The 27149-nt window shown below is 45.0% G+C and overlaps 1 protein-coding gene across 1 annotated transcript in view; it reads left to right on the top strand.

Moving 5' to 3' along the window:
- LOC142187298 (parathyroid hormone/parathyroid hormone-related peptide receptor-like) overlaps positions 1–27149 on the top strand; it is a gene marked incomplete at its 5' end in the record, with an annotated part of 109969 nt that overhangs the window by 71322 nt on the left and 11498 nt on the right. Inside the window, 4 exons of the mRNA XM_075261522.1 lie at positions 5552–5612; positions 12495–12561; positions 14946–15040; positions 19354–19495. Coding sequence (XP_075117623.1) covers positions 5552–5612; positions 12495–12561; positions 14946–15040; positions 19354–19495 — 365 coding nt within the window. The remainder of the gene's footprint in view (positions 1–5551; positions 5613–12494; positions 12562–14945; positions 15041–19353; positions 19496–27149) is intronic.

Below are 27149 nucleotides of genomic sequence, written 5' to 3'. Positions count from 1 at the left end.
CTACTATAATACTACTCCTATGTACAAGAATATAACTACTATAATACTATTCCTATGTACAAGAATATAACTACTATAATACCGCACCTATGTACAAGAATATAACTACTATAATACCGCTCCTATGTACAAGAATATAACTACTATAATACCGCTCCTATGTACAAGAATATAACTACTATAATACTGCTCCTATGTACAAGAATATAACTACTATAATACTGCTCCTATGTATAAGAATATAACTACTATAATACTGCTCCTATGTATAAGAATATAACTTCTATAATACTGCTCATATGTACAAGAATATAACTACTATAATACTATTCCTATGTACAAGAATATAACTACTATAATACTACTCCTATGTACAAGAATATAACTACTATAATACTACCTCCTATGTACAAGAATATAACTACTATAATACTACCTCCTATTTACAAGAATATAACTACTATAATACTACTCCTATATACAAGAATATAACTACTATAATACTGCTCCTATGTATAAGAATATAACTACTATAATACTACCTCCTATGTACAAGAATATAACTACTATAATACTACTCCTATATACAAGAATATAACTACTATAATACTGCTCCTATGTATAAGAATATAACTACTATAATACTGCTCATATGTACAAGAATATAACTACTATAATACTGTTCCTATGTACAAGAATATAACTACTATAATAGTGCTCCTATGTACAAGAATATAACTACTATAATACTACCTCCTATGTACAAGAATATAACTACTATAATACTGCTCCTATGTACAAGAATATAACTACTATAATACTACCTCCTATGTACAAGAATATAACTACTATAATACTACCTCCTATGTACAAGAATATAACTACTATAATACTACCTCCTATGTGCAAGAATATAACTACTATAATACTGCTCCTATGTACAAGAATATAACTACTATAATACTACCTCCTATGTACAAGAATATAACTACTATAATACTGCTCCTATGTACAAGAATATAACTACTATAATACTACTCCTATGTACAAGAATATAACTACTATAATACTACCTCCTATGTACAAGAATATAACTACTATAATACTGCTCCTATGTACAAGAATATAACTACTATAATACTACCTCCTATGTACAAGAATATATCTACTATAATGCTACCTCCTATGTACAAGAATATAACTACTATAATACTACCTCCTATGTACAAGAATATAACTACTATAATACTGCTCCTATGTACAAGAATATAACTACTATAATACTACTCCTATGTACAAGAATATAACTACTATAATACTACTCCTATGTACAAGAATATAACTACTATAATACTACTCCTATGTACAAGAATATAACTACTATAATACTACTCCTATGTACAAGAATATAACTACTATAATACTATGTACAAGAATATAACTACTATAATACTACTCCTATGTACAAGAATATAACTACTATAATACTACTCCTATGTACAAGAATATAACTACTATAATACTGCCTCCTATATACAAGAATATAACTACTATAATACTACCTCCTCTATGTACAAGAATATAACTACTATAATAATACTCCTATATACAAGAATATAACTACTATAATACTACTCCTATGTACAAGAACATAACTACTATAATACTACTCCTATGTACAAGAATATAACTACAATACTACTCCTATGTACAAGAATATAACTACTATAATACTGCTCCTATGTACAAGAATATAACTACTATAATACTGCTCCTATGTACAAGAATATAACTACTATAATACTGCTCCTATGTACAAGAATATAACTACTATAATACTCCTCCTATGTACAAGAATATAACTACTATAATACTACCTCCTATATACAAGAATATAACTACTATAATACTGCTCCTATGTACAAGAATATAACTACTATAATACTACCTGCTATGTACAAGAATATAACTACTATAATACTGCTCCTATGTACAAGAATATAACTACTATAATACTACTCCTATGTACAAGAATATAACTACTATAATACTACTCCTATGTACAAGAATATAACTACTATAATACTACCTCCTATATACAAGAATATAACTACTATAATACTACTTCTATGTACAAGAATATAACTACTATAATACTACCTCCTATGTACAAGAATATAACTACTATAATACTACTCCTATGTACAAGAATATAACTACTATAATACTACTCCTATGTACAAGAATATAACTACTATAATACTACTCCTATGTACAAGAATATAACTACTATAATACTACCTCCTATGTACAAGAATATAACTACTATAATAATACTCCTATATACAAGAATATAACTACTATAATACTACTCCTATGTACAAGAATATAACTACTATAATACTACTCCTATGTACAAGAATATAACTACTATAATACTACTCCTATGTACAAGAATATAACTACTATAATACTACTCCTATATACAAGAATATAACTACTATAATACTACCTCCTATATACAAGAATATAACTACTATAATACTGCTCCTATATACAAGAATATAAATACTATAATACTCCTATGTACAAGAATATAACTACTATAATACTACTCCTATGTACAAGAATATAACTACTATAATACTGCTCCTATATACAAGAATATAACTACTATAATACTACCTCCTATATACAAGAATATAACTATTATAATACTACCTCCTATATACAAGAATATAACTACTATAATACTACTCCTATGTACAAGAATATAACTACTATAATACTACCTCCTATATACAAGAATATAACTACTATAATACTGCTCCTATGTATAAGAATATAACTACTATAATACTCCTATGTACAAGAATATAACTACTATAATACTACTCCTATGTACAAGAATATAACTACTATAATACTGCTCCTATATACAAGAATATAACTACTATAATACTACCTCCTATATACAAGAATATAACTACTATAATACTACTCCTATGTACAAGAATATAACTACTATAATACTGCTCCTATGTACAAGAATATAACTACTATAATACTGCTCCTATGTACAAGAATATAACTACTATAATACTACTCCTATGTGCAAGAATATAACTACTATAATACTACTCCTATATACAAGAATATAACTACTATAATACTACTCCTATATACAAGAATATAACTACTATAATACTACTCCTATGTACAAGAATATAACTACTATAATACTACTCCTATGTACAAGAATATAACTACTATAATACTACTCCTATGTACAAGAATATAACTACTATAATACTACTCCTATGTACAAGAATATAACTACTATAATACTACCTCCTATGTACAAGAATATAACTACTATAATACTACCTCCTATATACAAGAATATAGCTACTATAATACTACTCCTATGTACAAGAATATAACTACTATAATACTACTCCTATGTACAAGAATATAACTACTATAATACTACTCCTATGTACAAGAATATAAGTACTATAATACTACTCCTATATACAAGAATATAGCTACTATAATACTACTCCTATGTACAAGAATATAACTACTATAATACTACTCCTATGTACAAGAATATAACTACTATAATACTCCTATGTACAAGAATATAACTACTATAATACTACTCCTATGTACAAGAATATAACTACTATAATACTGCTCCTATATACAAGAATATAACTACTATAATACTACCTCCTATATACAAGAATATAACTACTATAATACTACTCCTATGTACAAGAATATAACTACTATAATACTGCTCCTATGTACAAGAATATAACTACTATAATACTGCTCCTATGTACAAGAATATAACTACTATAATACTACCCCTATGTACAAGAATATAACTACTATAATACTGCTCCTATATACAAGAATATAACTACTATAATACTACCTCCTATATACAAGAATATAACTACTATAATACTACTCCTATATACAAGAATATAACTACTATAATACTACTCCTATATACAAGAATATAACTACTATAATACTACTCCTATGTACAAGAATATAACTACTATAATACTACTCCTATGTACAAGAATATAACTACTATAATACTACTCCTATGTACAAGAATATAACTACTATAATACTACCTCCTATGTACAAGAATATAACTACTATAATACTACCTCCTATATACAAGAATATAGCTACTATAATACTACTCCTATGTACAAGAATATAACTACTATAATACTACTCCTATGTACAAGAATATAACTACTATAATACTACTCCTATGTACAAGAATATAAGTACTATAATACTACTCCTATATACAAGAATATAACTACTATAATACTACTCCTATGTACAAGAATATAAGTACTATAATACCGCCCCTATAGATAATATTATGTTGCTCGGTCTCTTTGTCCTCCAGGCTGTCCCGGGCTCCTTAGCGCCTGCATTGTACACACTGTGTGTCGGTCTTCAGCTTGCACAGCGCATACAATGTGGATGTTATATGAGCCATTCTCAGCAGTTCTTACGTCTGGCGGTATTTTTCCTGGATTCTTTGTGTGTGTTTAGTGGATTATTTTCTGCAGTTTTTACTCTAGATGTGACAGTAGTTACGGTAGAATCCATAAGACTTTCTCCTCCTCCTTTCTGGCTCTTACATCCCGTTCAGTATGAATTCTCTGCTCAGTCCATCTTGGTTTCCTTAGCGAGCATTCACACGGTGTTACGTGTCGCGAGATTTGGCACGTAGACGCCACGTGACCCTTTGCGTGCCGTACACGCTCCCATTGAGTTCAATGGGAGCGGGGAGCGTATGCGCCGCGCTAGTTTGCGGCCGTGAATAAATGCACGGCCGCAAACTAGCGCGGCGCATACGCTCCCCGCTCCCATTGAAATGAATGGCACGTAAAGGGTCACGCGGCATCTACGTGCCAAATCTCGCGGCACGTAACACCGTGTGAATGCTCCCTTAGACAGACTTTAGTACTAGATTAGAAGCCATTATAGGGGGTTGTACAGTCAGACACCTGCAGACTTAGGGATTGTTCACACGGTGTAAACGCAGCATGCAATGTGCCGCGATTTTGACGGTGCATGTTTGCGGTCGCGTTTACTCTGTGTGAACAAGCCCTTATAGCGATAGATTTTCTCTTCTCTCCCTGCGGTATTATTGTAAGGAGTGAACGTGACACCATCAATGTAGAGTCTGATGACGGTATTTTAATACTGAAAATCGTTTTACTTTGCTTGTATATACGAATAAACGAAGAAACCTTCACAGCACAACTCAAGTGTGACGGCGACTTCTTATAATTTGTTGCGGGTTTGGACCCTACATTCACATGACAGTCTCCAACTACATCCCTCTATACTACTGCAGTAATACAGCACAGGGATTATATTAGAGTAGAGGGATTATTTTATAGCACGGGGATTATTTTATAGTGCAGGATATTACCTGTAATCCCACCGTTATATGTATTGACATCCGGTGATGTGTCACATATTTGCCTCTTATCTCCAGGTGTTCCTGCTATATTTGTTACTATTTGGGCGCAAGAAAGAGCGACACTGGCCGACACCGAGTAAGTGAAAGTGAGATATATAATGTGTGTATACTCATGTGGAGATATATAGAGTGACATATACAGTGTAGTATCAGAGTACAGATAGTGCTGGCCACATCCACCAGTTATATATAGGATTGTCACGGGATGGTTAGAGTCTATACTATAGGCCATGTGTAATATATATTTCATGTGGAATGTATTCTCTAACCTGTTGTATACATCAATGTGTAGTTGGCTGATTCGGGTCTAGTGTGTTAGCACATTGTATGCAAATACCTCTAACTAGTGAGGACCAGTGAGGACAATGGGTGGAGATAATCTGATCAGTGTCTCCAAGAAGATGTTGGATGGTGCATTGTCCATAGTAGACAGGGAGTCTGCTCTCCTTGGTATAGGTGAGGGGGGAAGGATCTGTGACTCAGCCCTTCCCCCCACAGATATAGGTGTAACAGTCTTAGTATATAGTATATAGCTAGCAGTTAGTATGTGTTAGCCGGCCTGTGCACAGCTCTGCAGAGAGCCAGGATTTAGTTACAGGACCAAGGAGCCAAAGCTATCATTGGATTGTGACTTCTGTGGACTTATTGTTATTACGGTTGATGTGACCGCCGCCGGCTACTAACTTTGTGGATTACAATAAATTACTGATGTCTCCCGACCTCTTGCGTCCCTGTTGATTCAAGATATCTCCGGAGGAAGGACGTATACCTTCGCTCCGTGACAAGGATATACTCCAGAGCTGTGCTCACTATACTGCCCCCCACATCAGTGATCTGCTATATACACCCATGTGGAGGTAAATACAGGGACACAGTGACTGTACCGGCAGAATAGTGAGCGCAGCTCTGGAGTATAATACAGGATAAGTAATGTAATGTATGTACACAGTGACTGTACCAGCAGAATAGTGAGCGCAGCTCTGGAGTATAATACAGGATAAGTAATGTAATGTATGTACACAGTGACTGTACCAGCAGAATAGTGAGCGCAGCTCTGGAGTATAATACAGGAGAAGTAATGTAATGTATGTACACAGTGACTGCACCAGCAGAATAGTGAGCGCAGCTCTGGAGTATAATACAGGAGAAGTAATGTAATGTATGTACACAGTGACTGCACCAGCAGAATAGTGAGCGCAGCTCTGGAGTATAATACAGGATAAGTAATGTAATGTATGTACACAGTGACTGCACCAGCAGAATAGTGAGCGCAGCTCTGGAGTATAATACAGGATAAGTAATGTATGTACACAGTGACTGTACCAGCAGAATAGTGAGCGCAGCTCTGGGGTATAATACAGGATAAGTAATGTAATGTATGTACACAGTGACTGCACCAGCAGAATAGTGAGCGCAGCTCTGGGGTATAATACAGGATAAGTAATGTAATGTATGTACACAGTGACTGTACCAGCAGAATAGTGAGCGCTGCTCTGGGGTATAATACAGGATAAGTAATGTAATGTATGTACACAGTGACTGCACCAGCAGAATAGTGAGCGCAGCTCTGGGGTATAATACAGGATAAGTAATGTAATGTATGTACACAGTGACTGTACCGGCAGAATAGTGAGCGCAGCTCTGGAGAATAATACAGGATAAGTAATGTAATGTATGTACACAGTGACTGCACCAGCAGAATAGTGAGTGCAGCTTTGGAGTATAATGCAGGATAAGTAATGTAATGTATGTACACAGTGACTGCACCAGCAGAATAGTGAGTGCAGCTTTGGAGTATAATACAGGATAAGTAATGTAATGTATGTACACAGTGACTTTACCAGCAGAATAGTGAGCGCAGCTCTGGAGTATAATACAGGATAAGTAATGTAATGTATGTACACAGTGACTTTACCAGCAGAATAGTGAGCGCAGCTCTGCAGTATAATACAGGATAAGTAATGTATGTACACAGTGACTGCACCAGCAGAATAGTGAGTGCAGCTTTGGAGTATAATACAGGATAAGTAATGTAATGTATGTACGCAGTGACTGCACCAGCAGAATAGTGAGCGCTGCTCTGGAGTATAATACAGGATCAGGAATGTAATGTATGTACACAGTGACTGTACCAGCAGAATAGTGAGCGCAGCTCTGGAGTATAATACAGGATAAGTAATGTAATGTATGTACACAGTGACTGCACCAGCAGAATAGTGAGCGCAGCTCTGGGGTATAATACAGGATAAGTAATGTAATGTATGTACACAGTGACTGCACCAGCAGAATAGTGAGCGCAGCTCTGGAGTATAATACAAGTAATTGAAGATTAGTACAAAGAATAATGGGAATGTCTCAATGTCTCAGTGGTGTCTCAAGAACATTATCACAGACAACCTTATAACTTGAGAATTATTGAATGCCAAATACTGCGAGACAAATTGTGCTGTTTACGTAAATTCTAGACTGCCATTGATTTTTGTAGCCTAAGATCTTGTGTTTGTTTCTGTGCTGGAACTGCCATGAGCAATCGATGAGGAGAAGATGGGAAGTGGCGGAGACTTCATCGTAATGTCCGCTGTCTCCTCTAAGAATCATATTGGACTGCACAAGAACAAACAACATGAAACGTAACCTTGATGTTTAACAACACAGGATGTTGTGATGCCAAGTATAGATTGTATCATATTAGCGAGTGCGAGGCGGCAGTAACCATTATCCTAATTCCTCCACATATAAAAGAGACAAAACATCATTTACCAGAAGCCTGTATGGAGAATTCTAGATAAAGTTTTATATCATTGTTTATGGAACCAAAGTATAAACAAAAGAGGAGGACAGTGATATTAACCCCCTGTATCCTGTATTATACTCCAGAGCTGCGCTCACTATTCTGCTGGTAGTCACTGTGTACATACATTACATTACTTATCCTGTATTATACCCCAGAGCTGCGCTCACTATTCTGCTGGTCACTGTGTACATACATTACATTACTTATCCTGTATTATACTCCAGAGCTGCGCTCACTATTCTGCTGGTGCAGTCACTGTGTACATACATTACATTACTTATCCTGTATTATACTCCAGAGCTGCGCTCACTATTCTGCTGGTGCAGTCACTGTGTACATACATTACATTACTTATCCTGTATTATACTCCAGAGCTGCGCTCACTATTCTGCTGGTGCAGTCACTCTGTACATACATTACATTACTTATCCTGTATTATACTCCAGAGCTGCACTCACTATTCTGCTGGTGCAGTCACTGTGTACATACATTACATTACTTATCCTGTATTATACCGCAGAGCTGCGCTCACTATTCTGCTGGTGCAGTCACTGTGTACATACATTACATTACTTATCCTGTATTATACCCCAGAGCTGCGCTCACTATTCTGCTGGTCACTGTGTACATACATTACATTACTTATCCTGTATTATACTCCAGAGCTGCGCTCAGTATTCTGCTGGTACAGTCACTGTGTACATACATTACATTACTTATCCTGTATTATACTCCAGAGCTGCGCTCACTATTCTGCTGGTCACTGTGTACATACATTACATTACTTATCCTGTATTATACTCCAGAGCTGCGCTCACTATTCTGCTGGTACAGTCACTGTGTACATACATTACATTACTTATCCTGTATTATACTCCAGAGCTGCGCTCACTATTCTGCCGGTACAGTCACTGTGTACATACATTACATTACTCATCCTGTATTATACTCCAGAGCTGCGCTCACTATTCTGCCGGTACAGTCACTGTGTACATACATTACATTACTTATCCTGTATTATACTCCAGAGCTGCGCTCACTATTCTGCTGGTACAGTCACTGTGTACATACATTACATTACTTATCCTGTATTATACTCCAGAGCTGCGCTCACCATTCTGCTGGTACAGTCACTGTGTACATACATTACATTACTTATCCTGTATTATACCCCAGAGCTGCGCTCACTATTCTGCTGGTACAGTCACTGTGTACATACATTACTTATCCTGTATTATACCCCAGAGCTGCGCTCACTATTCTGCTGGTACAGTCACTGTGTACATACATTACATTACTTATCCTGTATTATACCCCAGAGCTGCGCTCACTATTCTGCTGGTCACTGTGTACATACATTACATTACTTATCCTGTATTATCCTCCAGAGCTGCGCTCACTATTCTGCTGGTCACTGTGTACATACATTACATTACTTATCCTGTATTATACCCCAGAGCTGCGCTCACTATTCTGCTGGTACAGTCACTGTGTACATACATTACATTACTTATCCTGTATTATACCCCAGAGCTGCGCTCACTATTCTGCTGGTCACTGTGTACATACATTACATTACTTATCCTGTATTATACCCCAGAGCTGCGCTCACTATTCTGCTGGTACAGTCACTGTGTACATACATTACATTACTTATCCTGTATTATACCCCAGAGCTGCGCTCACTATTCTGCTGGTCACTGTGTACATACATTACATTACTTATCCTGTATTATACCCCAGAGCTGCGCTCACTATTCTGCTGGTACAGTCACTGTGTACATACATTACATTACTTATCCTGTATTATACTCCAGAGCTGCGCTCACTATTCTGCTGGTACAGTCACTGTGTACATACATTACATTACTTATCCTGTATTATACCCCAGAGCTGCGCTCACTATTCTGCTGTTACAGTCACTGTGTACATACATTACATTACTCATCCTGTATTATACTCCAGAGCTGCGCTCACTATTCTGCTGGTACAGTCACTGTGTACATACATTACATTACTTATCCTGTATTATACCCCAGAGCTGCGCTCACTATTCTGCTGGTCACTGTGTACATACATTACATTACTTATTCTGTATTATACTCCAGAGCTGCGCTCACTATTCTGCTGGTACAGTCACTGAGTACATACATTACATTACTTATCCTGGATTATACCCCAGAGCTGCGCTCACTATTCTGCTGTTACAGTCACTGTGTACATACATTACATTACTCATCCTGTATTATACTCCAGAGCTGCGCTCACTATTCTGCTGGTACAGTCACTGTGTACATACATTACATTACTTATCCTGTATTATACCCCAGAGCTGCGCTCACTATTCTGCTGGTCACTGTGTACATACATTACATTACTTATTCTGTATTATACTCCAGAGCTGCGCTCACTATTCTGCTGGTGCAGTCACTGTGTACATACATTACATTACTCATCCTGTATTATACCCCAGAGCTGCGCTCACTATTCTGCTGGTACAGTCACTGTGTACATACATTACATTACTTATCCTGTATTATACTCCAGAGCTGCGCTCACTATTCTGCTGGTACAGTCACTGTGTACATACATTACATTACTTATCCTGTATTATACTCCAGAGCTGCGCTCACTATTCTGCTGGTCACTGTGTACATACATTACATTACTTATCCTGTATTATACTCCAGAGCTGCGCTCACTATTCTGCCGGTACAGTCACTGTGTACATACATTACATTACTCATCCTGTATTATACTCCAGAGCTGCGCTCACTATTCTGCCGGTACAGTCACTGTGTACATACATTACATTACTTATCCTGTATTATACCCCAGAGCTGCGCTCACTATTCTGCTGGTCACTGTGTACATACATTACATTACTTATCCTGTATTATACTCCAGAGCTGCGCTCACTATTCTGCTGGTGCAGTCACTGTGTACATACATTACATTACTTATCTTGTATTATACCCCAGAGCTGCGCTCACTATTCTGCTGGTACAGTCACTGTGTACATACATTACATTACTTATCCTGTATTATACTCCAGAGCTGCGCTCACTATTCTGCTGGTACAGTCACTGTGTACATACATTACATTACTTATCCTGTATTATACCCCAGAGCTGCGCTCACTATTCTGCTGGTGCAGTCACTGTGTACATACATTACATTACTTATCCTGTATTATACTCCAGAGCTGTGCTCACTATTCTGCTGGTACAGTCACTGTGTACATACATTACATTACTTATCCTGTATTATACCCCAGAGCTGCGCTCACTATTCTGCTGGTGCAGTCACTGTGTACATACATTACTTATCCTGTATTATACTCCAGAGCTGTGCTCACTATTCTGCTGGTACAGTCACTGTGTACATACATTACATTACTTATCCTGTATTATACCCCAGAGCTGCGCTCACTATTCTGCTGGTACAGTCACTGTGTACATACATTACATTACTTATCCTGTATTATACTCCAGAGCTGCACTCACTATTCTGCTGGTACAGTCACTGTGTACATACATTACATTACTTATCCTGTATTATACTCCAGAGCTGCGCTCACTATTCTGCTGGTGCAGTCACTGTGTACATACATTACATTACTTATCCTGTATTATACTCCAGAGCTGCGCTCACTATTCTGCTGGTACAGTCACTGTGTACATACATTACATTACTTATCCTGTATTATACTCCAGAGCTGCGCTCACTATTCTGCTGGTACAGTCACTGTGTACATACATTACTTATCCTGTATTATACTCCAGAGCTGCGCTCACTATTCTGCTGGTACAGTCACTGTGTACATACATTACTTATCCTGTATTATACTCCAGAGCTGCGCTCGCTGTTCTGCTGGTCACTGTGTACATACATTACTTATCCTGTATTATACTCCAGAGCTGCGCTCACTATTCTGCTGGTACAGTCACTGTGTACATACATTACATTACTTATCCTGTATTATACTCCAGAGCTGCGCTCACTATTCTGCTGGTACAGTCACTGTGTACATACATTACTTATCCTGTATTATACTCCAGAGCTGCGCTCGCTGTTCTGCTGGTCACTGTGTACATACATTACTTATCCTGTATTATTCTCCAGAGCTGCGCTCACTGTTCTCCTTGTGATTTCCTCCTTTAGGTGCTGGGACCTGAGTGCTGGGAACTTGAAGTGGATATTTCAGGGCCCGATCCTGGCTGCTACCATAGTAAGGACTTGCTGTTGTCTTTGTTTATATTGGGATTACCTCTTTCTTACTGCTATTATTGTGTGTATTATTGCGCTGTTATCAGGGTTGGGCTCATCAGTCCTGATCCCCATCTGTTCACCAGACCTGGCGCAGCGCTTCTCTGGACGCTCTGGTACATTTGTACTTTACAACCCTCCGATTGTGATGCAGATTCTCACAATTTATTCCTGCGCATGCGCAGTGCTGTCCTGAGCTGAGTATGTGCAGTATATTCCCACCTGGGGGTATCAGTGAGGGTTCTGCATGTACAGTACAACGGGGAGAGAGCGGGGCCCCCAGATGGGTATGTGCTGCACAGGCTGGGGATGGCGCACATGCGCATTGCTGTCCTGGGCTGAGTATGTGCAGTATATTCCCACCTGGGGGTATCAGTGAGGGTTCTGCATGTACAGTACACTGGGGGTGGGGCGGAGCCCCCAGATGTGTATGTGCTGCACAGGCTGGGAATGGTGCGCATGCGCAGGATTCCTATAAGGAATCTATCCCCATATACATTAGTGCAGTGTTATCTATCCCCATATACATTAGTGCAGTGTTATCTATCCCGATCCAGGATGCGCATACACATTAGTGAAATGATGTATCAACCTTCTGGCTTCAGGATTGGCTGGTCATCTAGTATGTTTGGAGTTCACTAGACTGTCTGTAAAGGATAAGTCTAGAAGGTATGGAGGGGCATGGAGAGAATGGGGCAGGGGAGTATGGAGGGGTCTGGAGGAGGATGGAGGGGTCTGGAGGAGGATGGAGGGGTCTGGAGGAGGATGGAGGGGTCTGGAGGGGAATAGAGGGGTCCGGAGGGGAATAGAGGGGTCCGGAGGAGAAGAGAGGGGTCCGGAGGAGAAGAGAGGGGTCCGGAGGGGAATAGAGGGGTCTAGAGGGGAATAGAAGGGTCTGGAGGAGAAGAGAGGGGTCTGGAGGGGTCTGGAGGAGAAGAGAGGGGTATAGAGGGGTCTAGAGGGGAATAGAGGAGAATAGAGGGGTCTGGAGGAGAAGAGAGGGGTCTGGAGGAGAAGAGAGGGGTCCGGAGGAGAAGAGAGGGGTCCGGAGGAGAAGAGAGGGGTCTGGAGGAGAAGAGAGGGGTCTGGAGGAGAAGAGAGGGGTATAGAGGGGTCTAGAGGGGAATAGAGGAGAATAGAGGGGTCTGGAGGAGAAGAGAGGGGTCTGGAGGAGAATAGAGGGGTCTGGAGGAGAAGAGAGGGGTATAGAGGGGTCTAGAGGGGAATAGAGGAGAATAGAGGGGTCTGGAGGAGAAGAGAGGGGAATAGAGGAGAATAGAGGGGTCTGGAGGAGAAGAGAGGGGTCTGGAGGAGAATAGAGGGGTCTGGAGGAGAATAGAGGGGTCTGGAGGAGAATAGAGGGGTCTGGAGGAGAATAGAGGGGTCTGGAGGGGAATAGAGGAGAAGAGAGGGGTATAGAGGGGTCTAGAGGGGAATAGAGGAGAATAGAGGGGTCTGGAGGAGAAGAGAGGGGTCTGGAGGAGAAGAGAGGGGTCTGGAGGAGAAGAGAGGGGTCCTGACAGAGGGATCAGGATTAGGACCAGGGGTTCTGGTGACCGGATGACACCATATAGATCAGGGGTCTCAAACTCGCGGCCTGCATGCGGCCCGGTGAACAATTTTGTGTGGCCCGCAGACTAATCTACGCCAAGCCTAGTATGTTCCATTTAGTGGTGACCGCTGCTACACTACATAGAAATGGCCGGCTGTAGCGCAGCGGCGGGAGAATGTCCCGGACCTTGGGCCCGCCCCCTGTAGTCTAGTAACGGATTGGCCATTGGCTGGATTTTAGCAGCGGAGGCCAGACCTGCAGTGACAAGGTAAGTGCCAATTTTACAAACCACAAAAAACTGCTTTTATTGTCCCCTATTTTGCCCCCAAATCTTTGAATTACTACAACTCCCAGCAGCGCTGGATGCCCTATACAGATGCCCCATACAGATGCCCCATACAGATGCCCCATACAGATGCCCCATACAGATGCCCTGGAGCTGCTGGGAGTTGTAGTGCACCCACCCACACTATTGTTATGCTGGTGCCCTTGTCTAGAGCTCCAGCAGTTGTTTGTAGACCTGGTGCGGCGCTGACTGGCTGGGATCTTGCTCTGCGGCCACATGCTGAGTCCCCCCCATTTATAGATACTCTACTTCTGGCCAATCAGATGTCAGGCGGTCACTCTGCAGCCCCCTACCCCTTCTTTGGTCAGACCCAATCTGTATACTGCTGAGGGGCGGGGGTGATACATTTGGGGGAGGCTCAGACTCCGCTCCTGCCATTCAGTCATCGCTCTTTGCTGCTCTTCTCACAATTTACAGTTTGATGGACATTTTTTTTTTTTTTTTTCAGGCAAATTTTTTTCTTTTTATTAATATTGTTCGAGTCCTGGCAACCAAACTGCGAGAGACGAACGCCGGGCGCTGCGATGCGCGGCAACAGTATAGGTGAGCAACGTCCTCGTTACAGTAAATCACACCCTATAGGTGCCGGCCTGGCAATAACAACTGCATATTGTACATAGCAACTATATATATATATATATATATATATATATATATGCCCCACAATGGCACAATAGACTGAGGGGTATAATAGAGGTTACAGGGACCACAGTGGGGTATAATAGAGGTTACAGGGACCACAGTGGGGTATAATAGAGGTTACAGGGGCCACAGTGGGGTATAATAGAGGTTACAGGGGCCACAGTGGGGTATAATAGAGGTTACAGGGGCCTACAGTGGGGTGTAATAGAGGTTACAGGGGCCACAGTGGGGTATAATAGAGGTTACAGGGGCCACAGTGGGGTATAATAGAGGTTACAGGGGCCTACAGTGGGGTATAATAGAGGTTACAGGGGCCACAGTGGGGTATAATAGAGGTTACAGGGGCCTACAGTGGGGTATAATAGAGGTTACAGGGGCCTACAGTGGGGTATAATAGAGGTTACAGGGGCCTACAGTGGGGTGTAATAGAGGTTACAGGGGCCTACAGTGGGGTATAATAGAGGTTACAGGGGCCTACAGTGGGGTATAATAGAGGTTACAGGGGCCACAGTGGGGTATAATAGAGGTTACAGGGGCCTACAGTGGGGTATAATAGAGGTTACAGGGGCCTACAGTGGGGTATAATAGAGGTTACAGGGGCCTACAGTGGGGTATAATAGAGGTTACAGGGGCCACAGTGGGGTATAATAGAGGTTACAGGGACCACAGTGGGGTATAATAGAGGTTACAGGGGCCACAGTGGGGTATAATAGAGGTTACAGGGGCCTACAGTATACCCTTCAAGCTCTATTATACCCCACAGTTGCACCCCCATGAACTATCTTTTCAGCCCCCCGAGTATAATAATCGGAGCCCCAGGGGAGGTGAGGGAACATAATAATCACTGTTACTCACCTCTCCAGGGTCCGATGTTACTCCTAGCAGGCTTCGGGCCTATATGGTAATGTATCAGACGTCACGTGGTCTAGGATATTGCTGTAACAGGCTATTACTACTAGCACAGGCTTCAGGCCTATATGGTAACAGGCTATTACTACTAGCACAGGCTTCGGGCCTATACGGTAACAGGCTATTACTACTAGCACAGGCTTCGGGCCTATACGGTAACAGGCTATTACTACTAGCACAGGCTTCGGGCCTATACGGTAACAGGCTATTACTACTAGCACAGGCTTCAGGCCTATACGGTAACAGGCTATTACTACTAGCACAGGCTTCAGGCCTATATGGTAACAGGCTATTACTACTAGCACAGGCTTCAGGCCTATATGGTAACAGGCTATTACTACTAGCACAGGCTTCAGGCCTATATGGTAACAGGCTATTACTACTAGCACAGGCTTCGGGCCTATACGGTAACAGGCTATTACTACTAGCACAGGCTTCGGGCCTATACGGTAACAGGCTATTACTACTAGCACAGGCTTCAGGCCTATACGGTAACAGGCTATTACTACTAGCACAGGCTTCAGGCCTATACGGTAACAGGCTATTACTACTAGCACAGGCTTCAGGCCTATACGGTAACAGGCTATTACTACTAGCACAGGCTTCAGGCCTATACGGTAACAGGCTATTACTACTAGCACAGGCTTCGGGCCTATACGGTAACAGGCTATTACTACTAGCACAGGCTTCGGGCCTATACGGTAACAGGCTATTACTACTAGCACAGGCTTCAGGCCTATACGGTAACAGGCTATTACTACTAGCACAGGCTTCAGGCCTATACGGTAACAGGCTATTACTACTAGCACAGGCTTCAGGCCTATACGGTAACAGGCTATTACTACTAGCACAGGCTTCAGGCCTATACGGTAACAGGCTATTACTACTAGCACAGGCTTCGGGCCTATATGGTAACAGGCTATTACTACTAGCACAGGCTTCGGGCCTATATGGTAACAGGCTATTACTACTAGCACAGGCTTCGGGCCTATACGGTAACAGGCTATTACTACTAGCACAGGCTTCGGGCCTATACGGTAACAGGCTATTACTACTAGCACAGGCTTCGGGCCTATACGGTAACAGGCTATTACTACTAGCACAGGCTTCAGGCCTATACGGTAACAGGCTATTACTACTAGCACAGGCTTCAGGCCTATACGGTAACAGGCTATTACTACTAGCACAGGCTTCAGGCCTATACGGTAACAGGCTATTACTACTAGCACAGGCTTCAGGCCTATATGGTAACAGGCTATTACTACTAGCACAGGCTTCAGGCCTATATGGTAACAGGCTATTACTACTAGCACAGGCTTCAGGCCTATATGGTAACAGGCTATTACTACTAGCACAGGCTTCAGGCCTATATGGTAACAGGCTATTACTACTAGCACAGGCTTCAGGCCTATATGGTAACAGGCTATTACTACTAGCACAGGCTTCGGGCCTATATGGTAACAGGCTATTACTACTAGCACAGGCTTCAGGCCTATATGTAACAGGCTATTACTACTAGCACAGGCTTCAGGCCTATATGGTAACAGGCTATTACTACTAGCACAGGCTTCAGGCCTATATGGTAACAGGCTATTACTACTAGCACAGGCTTCAGGCCTATATGGTAACAGGCTATTACTACTAGCACAGGCTTTGGGCCTATATGTTACTGCTAGCGTGGGCATCAGACCTATATGGTAATATAACAGACCACGTGACGTCTGACACATTACCATATAGGGCTGAAGCCTGCTAGGAGTAACATCAGATCCCGGAGAGGTGAGTAACAGTGATTTTTATGTCCCCTCACCTCCCCTGGGGCTCCGATTATTATACTCGGGGGGGCTGAAAAAAACCCCGAGTATAATAATAGTGGTAGTGGGATCGTGGCCTGGCCCTCTGTGGCCTATAGTACAGGGGGATGCGGGGACGGCAGTGAGCAGGCTCGGGGAGGTTGGTAAATAGGCGGCTACAGGCTGGGGATACTCCACTAGCGGCCTATTATAAAGCAAAAAAACTAATTTTACTCACCAACCTCGCTGCTGCTCCCGCTGCCGCCTCCTCTTCACCCGGCAAAGTGAGACGTCTGCGTCTAAGCGTAGGTGTTGTGATGATGCCACCTGCACTGAGACTCAGACGTCTGAACCAGCGCAGGACAGCCGCAGCTCTCCCATGTTAGTTTAGTGAAGAAAAAGTAAAATAAAAATCGCCCATGCTGCTGCCGCTCTCCGGAGCGCCGCCCAAGGCAGTCACCTCATCTCGCCTTATTAGAGGTGCGGCGCAGTTCCCAATGATAGAGCCCCTTTAACACATAAAAACCACTGCTCTTTCCCTCTCCTCGCTCCCCCGCCGCTCTGTGTACAGTGTCCCTCATGGAGTTGTAGGTGCGATATAAGTGACATCATCACATTGCGCCTACATCCCCAGGAGCCGGAGCGCAGCGGTGAAGCAGGAGCTGAGCTGTAACAGCAAGTACTTCACTCGCCAGTGTATGCAACTCATCTGTGTCTGGGGGACACATACTAGACTCACACTCACCTGACATACTAGACTCACACTCACCTGACATACTAGACTCACACTCACCTGACATACTAGACTCACACTTCTATCTGTGAATTTAAATTAATTTTCTAAATATAAATGAGACCCTTATGGTAAAAACTCCAGGATTAGTAGCGAGGTCCAGGCTCCACCCCCCGCGTACACGTGACGCCCGGGCGCTGCAGCTCCTCTTATTCTCTGAAGCTCCTGGTTACTTTCTCCTGTTACCTATAGAAGTGCTGAGGAATAATGGAATCCAGAATCACCCCAGTATATAGGAGCATAGTAATAAGAAAGAGCTGCAGGCTATACTCACCTCATATACTGTACTCACCCCATACGCTATACTCGCCCCATAGGCTATACTCGCCCCATAGGCTATACTCGCCCCATAGGCTATACTCGCCCCATAGGCTATACTCGCCCCATAGGCTATACTCGCCCCATAGGCTATACTCGCCCCATAGGCTATACTCGCCCCATAGGCTATACTCACCCCATAGGCTATACTCACCCCATAGGCTATACTCACCCCATAGGCTATACTCACCCCATAGGCTATACTCTACTGGCTGACCCTTATTTGGTTTGGGTAGTGACCATGAGACCAGTAGGGTCCCTATACAGTGATTGGCATGTATCTCAGGTTGGTGATGTCCTATGAATATTATAGACTGATTGCCTGTAGGGGGCAGACATCCCTGAGCTCCTGCTATGCTGTGTCTGTCTTGCTGATGGTTTCTTCTTGTGTCTCATTGCAGGAAGCTGCTGAAGTCGACGCTGGTCCTGATGCCGCTCTTTGGGGTTCACTACATCGTCTTTATCTCCCTGCCATACACGGAGGTGAACGGGCTGGTGTGGCATATACAGATGCACTATGAAATGCTCTTCAACTCCTTCCAGGTATTCATACGTACTAAAGCCATGAGTGTGTGACACTGCCCCCTCCCCATATTATCTGAGGCTAGAGAGCGATTTGGGGTGACACCCCCCCCCCCCCCATTGCCAGGTCTTATCCTATCATCACTGTATTATGAAGGGTTCTACGTGTCGTTGGAAGACGATGTGAGACGCCAGACATCTAGGTGGGATAAAGGGTAATAACCCCGAATATTGGGGGTCACTGAGTCCCGCTCGGGTCAGACGCCAGACATGTAGGTGGGATAAAGGGTAATAAGTCCGAATATTGGGGGTCACTGAGTCCCGCTTCAGGTCAGACACCAGACATGTAGGTGGGATAAAGGGTAATAACCCCGAATATTGGGGGTCACCGAGTCCCGCTTCAGGTCAGACGCCAGACATCTAGGTGGGATAAAGGGTAATAACCCCGAATATTGGGGGTCACTGAGTCCCGCTCGGGTCAGACGCCAGACATCTAGGTGGGATAAAGGGTAATAACCCCGAATATTGGGGGTCACTGAGTCCCGCTCGGGTCAGACGCCAGACATGTAGATGGGATAAAGGGTAATAAGTCTGAATATTGGGGGTCACTGAGTCCCGCTCGGGTCAGACACCAGACATGTAGGTGGGATAAAGGGTAATAAGTCCGAATATTGGGGGTCACTGAGTCCCGCTTCAGGTCAGACACCAGACATGTAGGTAGGATAAAGGGTAATAACCCCGAATATTGGGGGTCACTGAGTCCCGCTCGGGTCAGACGCCAGACATGTAGATGGGATAAAGGGTAATAAGTCTGAATATTGGGGGTCACTGAGTCCCGCTCGGGTCAGACACCAGACATGTAGGTGGGATAAAGGGTAATAACCCCGAATATTGGGGGTCGCTGAGTCTCGCTCGGGTCAGACGCCAGACATGTAGGTGGGATAAAGGGTAATAACCCCGAATATTGGGGGTCACTGAGTCCCGCTCGGGTCAGACATGTAGGTGGGATAAAGGTAATAAGTCTGAATATTGGGGGTCACTGAGTCCCGCTCGCGTCAGACTCCAGACATGTAGGTGGGATAAAGGTAATAACCCCGAATATTGGGGGTCACTGAGTCTCGCTCGGGTCAGACATGTAGGTGGGATAAAGGGTAATAAGTCCGAATATTGGGGGTCACTGAGTCCCGCTCGCGTCAGACGCCAGACATGTAGGTGGGATAAAGGTAATAACCCCGAATATTGGGGGTCACTGAGTCCCGCCCGGGTCAGACATGTAGGTGGGATAAAGGTAATAAGTCCGAATATTGGGGGTCACTGAGTCCCGCTTCAGGTCATACACCAGACATGTAGGTGGGATAAAGGTAATAACCCCGAATATTGGGGGTCACTGAGTCCCGCTCGGGTCAGACGCCAGACATGTAGGTGGGATAAAGGGTAATAACCCCGAATATTGGGGGTCACTGAGTCCCGCTCGGGTCAGACACCCGACATGTAGGTGGGATAAAGGGTAATAAGTCCGAATATTGGGGGTCACTGAGTCCCGCCCGGGTCAGACATGTAGGTGGGATAAAGGGTAATAAGTCCGAATATTGGGGGTCACTGAGTCCCGCTTCAGGTCATACACCAGACATGTAGGTGGGATAAAGGTAATAACCCCGAATATTGGGGGTCACTGAGTCCCGCTCGGGTCAGACGCCAGACATGTAGGTGGGATAAAGGGTAATAACCCCGAATATTGGGGGTCACTGAGTCCCGCTCGGGTCAGACACCAGACATGTAGGTGGGATAAAGGGTAATAACCCCGAATATTGGGGGTCACTGAGTCCCGCTCGCGTCAGACGCCAGACATGTAGGTGGGATAAAGGTAATAACCCCGAATATTGGGGGTCACTGAGTCCCGCTCGGGTCAGACGCCAGACATGTAGGTGGGATAAAGGTAATAACCCCGAATATTGGGGGTCACTGAGTCCCGCTCGGGTCAGACACCAGACATGTAGGTGGGATAAAGGTAATAACCCCGAATATTGGGGGTCACTGAGTCCCGCTCGGGTCAGACGCCAGACATGTAGGTGGGATAAAGGTAATAAGTCTGAATATTGGGGGTCACCGAGTCCCGCTGGGGTCAGACGCCAGACATGTAGGTGGGATAAAGGTAATAAGTCCGAATATTGGGGGGGTCACTGAGTCTCGCTCGGGTCAGACACCAGACATGTAGGTGGGATAAAGGGTAATAACCCCGAATATTGGGGGTCACTGAGTCCCGCTCGGGTCAGACGCCAGACATCTAGGTGGGATAAAGGGTAATAACCCCGAATATTGGGGGTCACTGAGTCCCGCTCGCGTCAGACATGTAGGTGGGATAAAGGTAATAAGTCTGAATATTGGGGGTCACTGAGTCCCGCCCGGGTCAGACATGTAGGTGGGATAAAGGGTAATAAGTCTGAATATTGGGGGTCACCGAGTCCCGCTGGGGTCAGACACCAGACATGTAGGTGGGATAAAGGGTAATAACCCCGAATATTGGGGGTCACTGAGTCCCGCTCGGGTCAGACGCCAGACATCTAGGTGGGATAAAGGGTAATAAGTCCGAATATTGGGGGTCACTGAGTCCCGCTCGGGTCAGACACCAGACATGTAGGTGGGATAAAGGTAATAACCCCGAATATTGGGGGTCACTGAGTCCCGCTCGGGTGAGATGCCAGACATGTAGGTGGGATAAAGGGTAATAAGTCCGAATATTGGGGGTCACTGAGTCCCGCTCGGGTCAGACGCCAGACATGTAGGTGGGATAAAGGGTAATAACCCCGAATATTGGGGGTCACTGAGTCCCGCTCGGGTCAGACACCAGACATGTAGGTGGGATAAAGGGTAATAACCCCGAATATTGGGGGTCACTGAGTCCCGCTCGGGTCAGACGCCAGACATCTAGGTGGGATAAAGGGTAATAACCCCGAATATTGGGGGTCACTGAGTCCCGCTCGGGTCAGACGCCAGACATGTAGGTGGGATAAAGGGTAATAAGTCCGAATATTGGGGGTCACTGAGTCCCGCCCGGGTCAGACATGTAGGTGGGATAAAGGGTAATAAGTCCGAATATTGGGGGTCACTGAGTCCCGCTCGGGTCAGACGCCAGACATGTAGGTGGGATAAAGGGTAATAAGTCCGAATATTGGGGGTCACTGAGTCCCGCTCGGGTCAGACACCAGACATGTAGGTGGGATAAAGGTAATAACCCCGAATATTGGGGGTCACTGAGTCCCGCTCGGGTCAGACGCCAGACATGTAGGTGGGATAAAGGTAATAAGTCCGAATATTGGGGGGTCACTGAGTCTCGCTCGGGTCAGACACCAAACATGTAGGTGGAATAAAGGGTAATAACCCCGAATATTGGGGGTCACTGAGTCCCGCTCGGGTCAGACGCCAGACATGTAGGTGGGATAAAGGGTAATAACCCCGAATATTGGGAGTCACTGAGTCCCGCTCGGGTCAGACGCCAGACATGTAGGTGGGATAAAGGGTAATAACCCCGAATATTGGGGGTCACTGAGTCCCGCTCGGGTCAGACGCCAGACATATAGGTGGGATAAAGGGTAATAACCCCGAATATTGGGGGTCACTGAGTCCCGCCCGGGTCAGACATGTAGGTGGGATAAAGGGTAAAAAGTCCGAATATTGGGGGTCACTGAGTCCCGCTCGCGTCAGACATGTAGGTGGGATAAAGGTAATAACCCCGAATATTGGGGGTCACTGAGTCTCGCTCGGGTCAGACGCCAGACATGTAGGTGGGATAAAGGGTAATAACCCCGAATATTGGGGGTCACTGAGTCCCGCTCGGGTCAGACATGTAGGTGGGATAAAGGTAATAAGTCCGAATATTGGGGGGGTCACTGAGTCCCGCTCGGGTCAGACGCCAGAGATGTAGGTGGGATAAAGGGTAATAACCCCGAATATTGGGGGTCACTGAGTCCCGCTCAGGTCAGACATGTAGGTGGGATAAAGGTAATAACCCCGAATATTGGGGGTCACTGAGTCCCGCTCGGGTCAGACACCAGACATGTAGGTGGGATAAAGGGTAATAAGTCCGAATATTGGGGGTCACTGAGTCTCGCTCGGGTCAGACGCCAGACATGTAGGTGGGATAAAGGTAATAAGTCCGAATATTGGGGGGTCACTGAGTCTCGCTCGGGTCAGACACCAGACATGTAGGTGGGATAAAGGGTAATAAGTCCGAATATTGGGGGTCACTGAGTCCCGCTCGGGTCAGACATGTAGGTGGGATAAAGGTAATAAGTCCGAATATTGGGGGTCACTGAGTCCCGCCCGGGTCAGACATGTAGGTGGGATAAAGGTAATAAGTCCGAATATTGGGGGGTCACTGAGTCTCGCTCGGGTCAGACACCAGACATGTAGGTGGGATAAAGGTAATAACCCCGAATATTGGGGGTCACTGAGTCTCGCTCGGGTCAGACGCCAGACATGTAGGTGGGATAAAGGGTAATAACCCCGAATATTGGGGGTCACTGAGTCCCGCTCGGGTCAGACGCCAGACATCTAGGTGGGATAAAGGGTAATAACCCCGAATATTGGGGGTCACTGAGTCCCGCTCGGGTCAGACGCCAGACATGTAGGTGGGATAAAGGGTAATAACCCCGAATATTGGGGGTCACTGAGTCCCGCTCGGGTCAGACATGTAGGTGGGATAAAGGGTAATAACCCCGAATATTGGGGGTCACTGAGTCCCGCTCGGGTGAGATGCCAGACATGTAGGTGGGATAAAGGGTAATAAGTCCGAATATTGGGGGTCACTGAGTCTCGCTCGGGTCAGACGCCAGACATGTAGGTGGGATAAAGGGTAATAAGTCCGAATATTGGGGGTCACTGAGTCCCGCTCGGGTCAGACATGTAGGTGGGATAAAGGTAATAAGTCTGAATATTGGGGGTCACTGAGTCCCGCCCGGGTCAGACACCAGACATGTAGGTGGGATAAAGGGTAATAAGTCCGAATATTGGGGGTCACTGAGTCTCGCTCGGGTCAGACGCCAGACATGTAGGTGGGATAAAGGGTAATAAGTCCGAATATTGGGGGTCACTGAGTCCTGCTCGGGTCAGACGCCAGACATGTAGGTGGGATAAAGGTAATAAGTCCGAATATTGGGGGTCACTGAGTCCTGCTCGGGTCAGACATGTAGGTGGGATAAAGGGTAATAAGTCCGAATATTGGGGGGTCCCGCTCGGGGTATCTTGTTGGAGGGATGTCTGCTGGGTCCTAGTGCATAATGATGTATATCCCACTTCTAACACCAAATGTTTTCTGGTGGGCTCTGACACTACAAAGACTGGAGGAGATATAATAACGTAACATCTAACAAGTCCTAGATCAATAGAAGGAGAGGCCAATCCATGGAGGGCAATAAATCACAACCGTCTTACCAATATGGAGGTCAAAACGAAGCAGACAAGGAGTAGATGACGTTAGTAAATGGGAATTGCCCTGTAATGCCCCCTCTCACCCCGGAATCCATCCATTACTTACCCCCGACAAGGGCAGTAGCACAACCTCCCTAGAAGATACATGGAGTGACTTCCAGGAGACGTCTGTGAGTAGTCGCTCACACTCCCTGTATCTTCCATCGGGGCGGCCATCACCACGTCCTCCAGTCTCTTCAGTCGTGGGCAGTAGTTATCTCTATGTAAGTGCTGGCGGATCCCCTATAGGTATAATGGAAGCAGAAAGTCCCAGCGGAAATCTCTACAGCGCTGCAGGAAAAACCGCGACTCGTTACCGCCACGGTTCTCACTGAAGCGCTTTTTTTCTGCAGCCTCTCTGCGGGGTCTTTGCCTTAATAAAGTCCGAGTGCCACTTTAATGAAATGTTCCCTTATATTATTCCCCTGCTATAAATACTGCCCCCTATCAGCCCTTATATAAATGACCCCCCCCCTATCGTCCTACGGCCCCTCCTGAATCTTCCCTTACCCTTCCCCCTCCTAACCATCCCCTTATACTCCCCCCCTGTGATCCAGATGACTGGAGCCTCCATTGCTGTATGCGCAGGGTCCACATAGGACGTCAGGGTCTTGACGCCGGAGGGTGCGACACTATGACGCCATTGTGTCGCCGGCCTCTGCCGTCTGCTCTCAGTGTCTTGTCAGTGACTTGCACTTTACAAGTCTGTGAACTTGTAGGACGGGTTTTACCTAGATCAGTGTCTGCAGACACCCATATAGTTAATTGTGGCCCTGGGGTAGACCTCACAAATTCCGTGGTCCCAGGGCAGCCGCCCCCCTGCTAGCTCCGCCTCTGTCTTCAGGGGATTTGTAGAAGGAGGTAATACAGACGGTCTGAGGGTGGAGGACTGAGTATGGTCCTCCTAGTGCGGGGTGACGGGGTGAGGGATGTGCGGAGTCTGTAACTATAGTGAGACGCCAGAGCGGAGGTGATACCTATAGAAGGGAAGAAACAGACGGGACCCCCATCACCTGCCCGGACCACTCAGAAATGTTCTGCCGGTACTTGTGTCCCCTTCTGGCCCCCCCATAAGCCTTGTCTTATTCTTGTATCGGGGGGGGGAGCAAGGCTGTGACTAATAACCCTTTCCAAACAGCTAGAACCCATGACTAGGGAGGTGCTGCTGTGAGGAGTCACCGAACCAGGGCCGGGGCAGCAAACGTGCTCGAGGAGTCTGGATACCACCCGGCCAATGTGGGGGAGGACTCTGCTAAATGGAGCAATCAGAAAACAGCATGAGTATGGTACAAGAGCTGCAGCACCGTCACATTGTGTCTGTGGAGCAACAGCCATGCTTCTAATGGGGGTGCAGGGGTCACAGTGCTATCCTATGGTGCGGCAGGTCTGCAGGTCTCCTGTATGGGGGTGCAGGGGTCACAGTGCTATCCTATGGTGCTGCAGGTGTCCTGTATAGGGGTGCAGGGGTCACAGTGCTATCCTATGGTGCGGCAGGTCTGCAGGTCTCCTGTATAGGGGTGCAGGGGTCACAGTGCTATCCTATGGTGCGGCAGGTCTGCAGGTCTCCTGTATAGGGGTGCAGGGGTCACAGTGCTATCCTATGGTGCGGCAGGTCTCCTGTATAGGGGTGCAGGGGTCACAGTGCTATCCTATGGTGCGGCAGGTCTGCAGGTCTCCTGTATAGGGGTGCAGGGGTCACAGTGCTATCCTATGGTGCGGCAGGTCTGCAGGTCTCCTGTATAGGGGTGCAGGGGTCACAGTGCTATCCTATGGTGCGGCAGGTGTCCTGTATAGGGGTGCAGGGGTCACAGTGCTATCCTATGGTGCGGCAGGTCTGCAGGTCTCCTGTATAGGGGTGCAGGGGTCACAGTGCTATCCTATGGTGCGGCAGGTCTGCAGGTCTCCTGTATGGGGGTGCAGGGGTCACAGTGCTATCCTATGGTGCGGCAGGTCTGCAGGTCTCCTGTATGGGGGTGCAGGGGTCACAGTGCTATCCTATGGTGCGGCAGGTCTGCAGGTCTCCTGTATAGGGGTGCAGGGGTCACAGTGCTATCCTATGGTGCGGCAGGTGTCCTGTATGGGGGTGCAGGGGTCACAGTGCTATCCTATGGTGCGGCAGGTGTCCTGTATGGGGGTGCAGGGGTCACAGTGCTATCCTATGGTGCGGCAGGTCTGCAGGTCTCCTGTATAGGGGTGCAGGGGTCACAGT

The sequence above is a fragment of the Leptodactylus fuscus genome, unplaced genomic scaffold (genome assembly GCF_031893055.1).
Source record: "Leptodactylus fuscus isolate aLepFus1 unplaced genomic scaffold, aLepFus1.hap2 HAP2_SCAFFOLD_175, whole genome shotgun sequence".
In the NCBI taxonomy this organism is placed as follows: domain Eukaryota; kingdom Metazoa; phylum Chordata; class Amphibia; order Anura; family Leptodactylidae; genus Leptodactylus; species Leptodactylus fuscus.
Note: the sequence above shows the minus strand (reverse complement) of the source record. Positions and strands in the feature narration are given on the sequence as shown.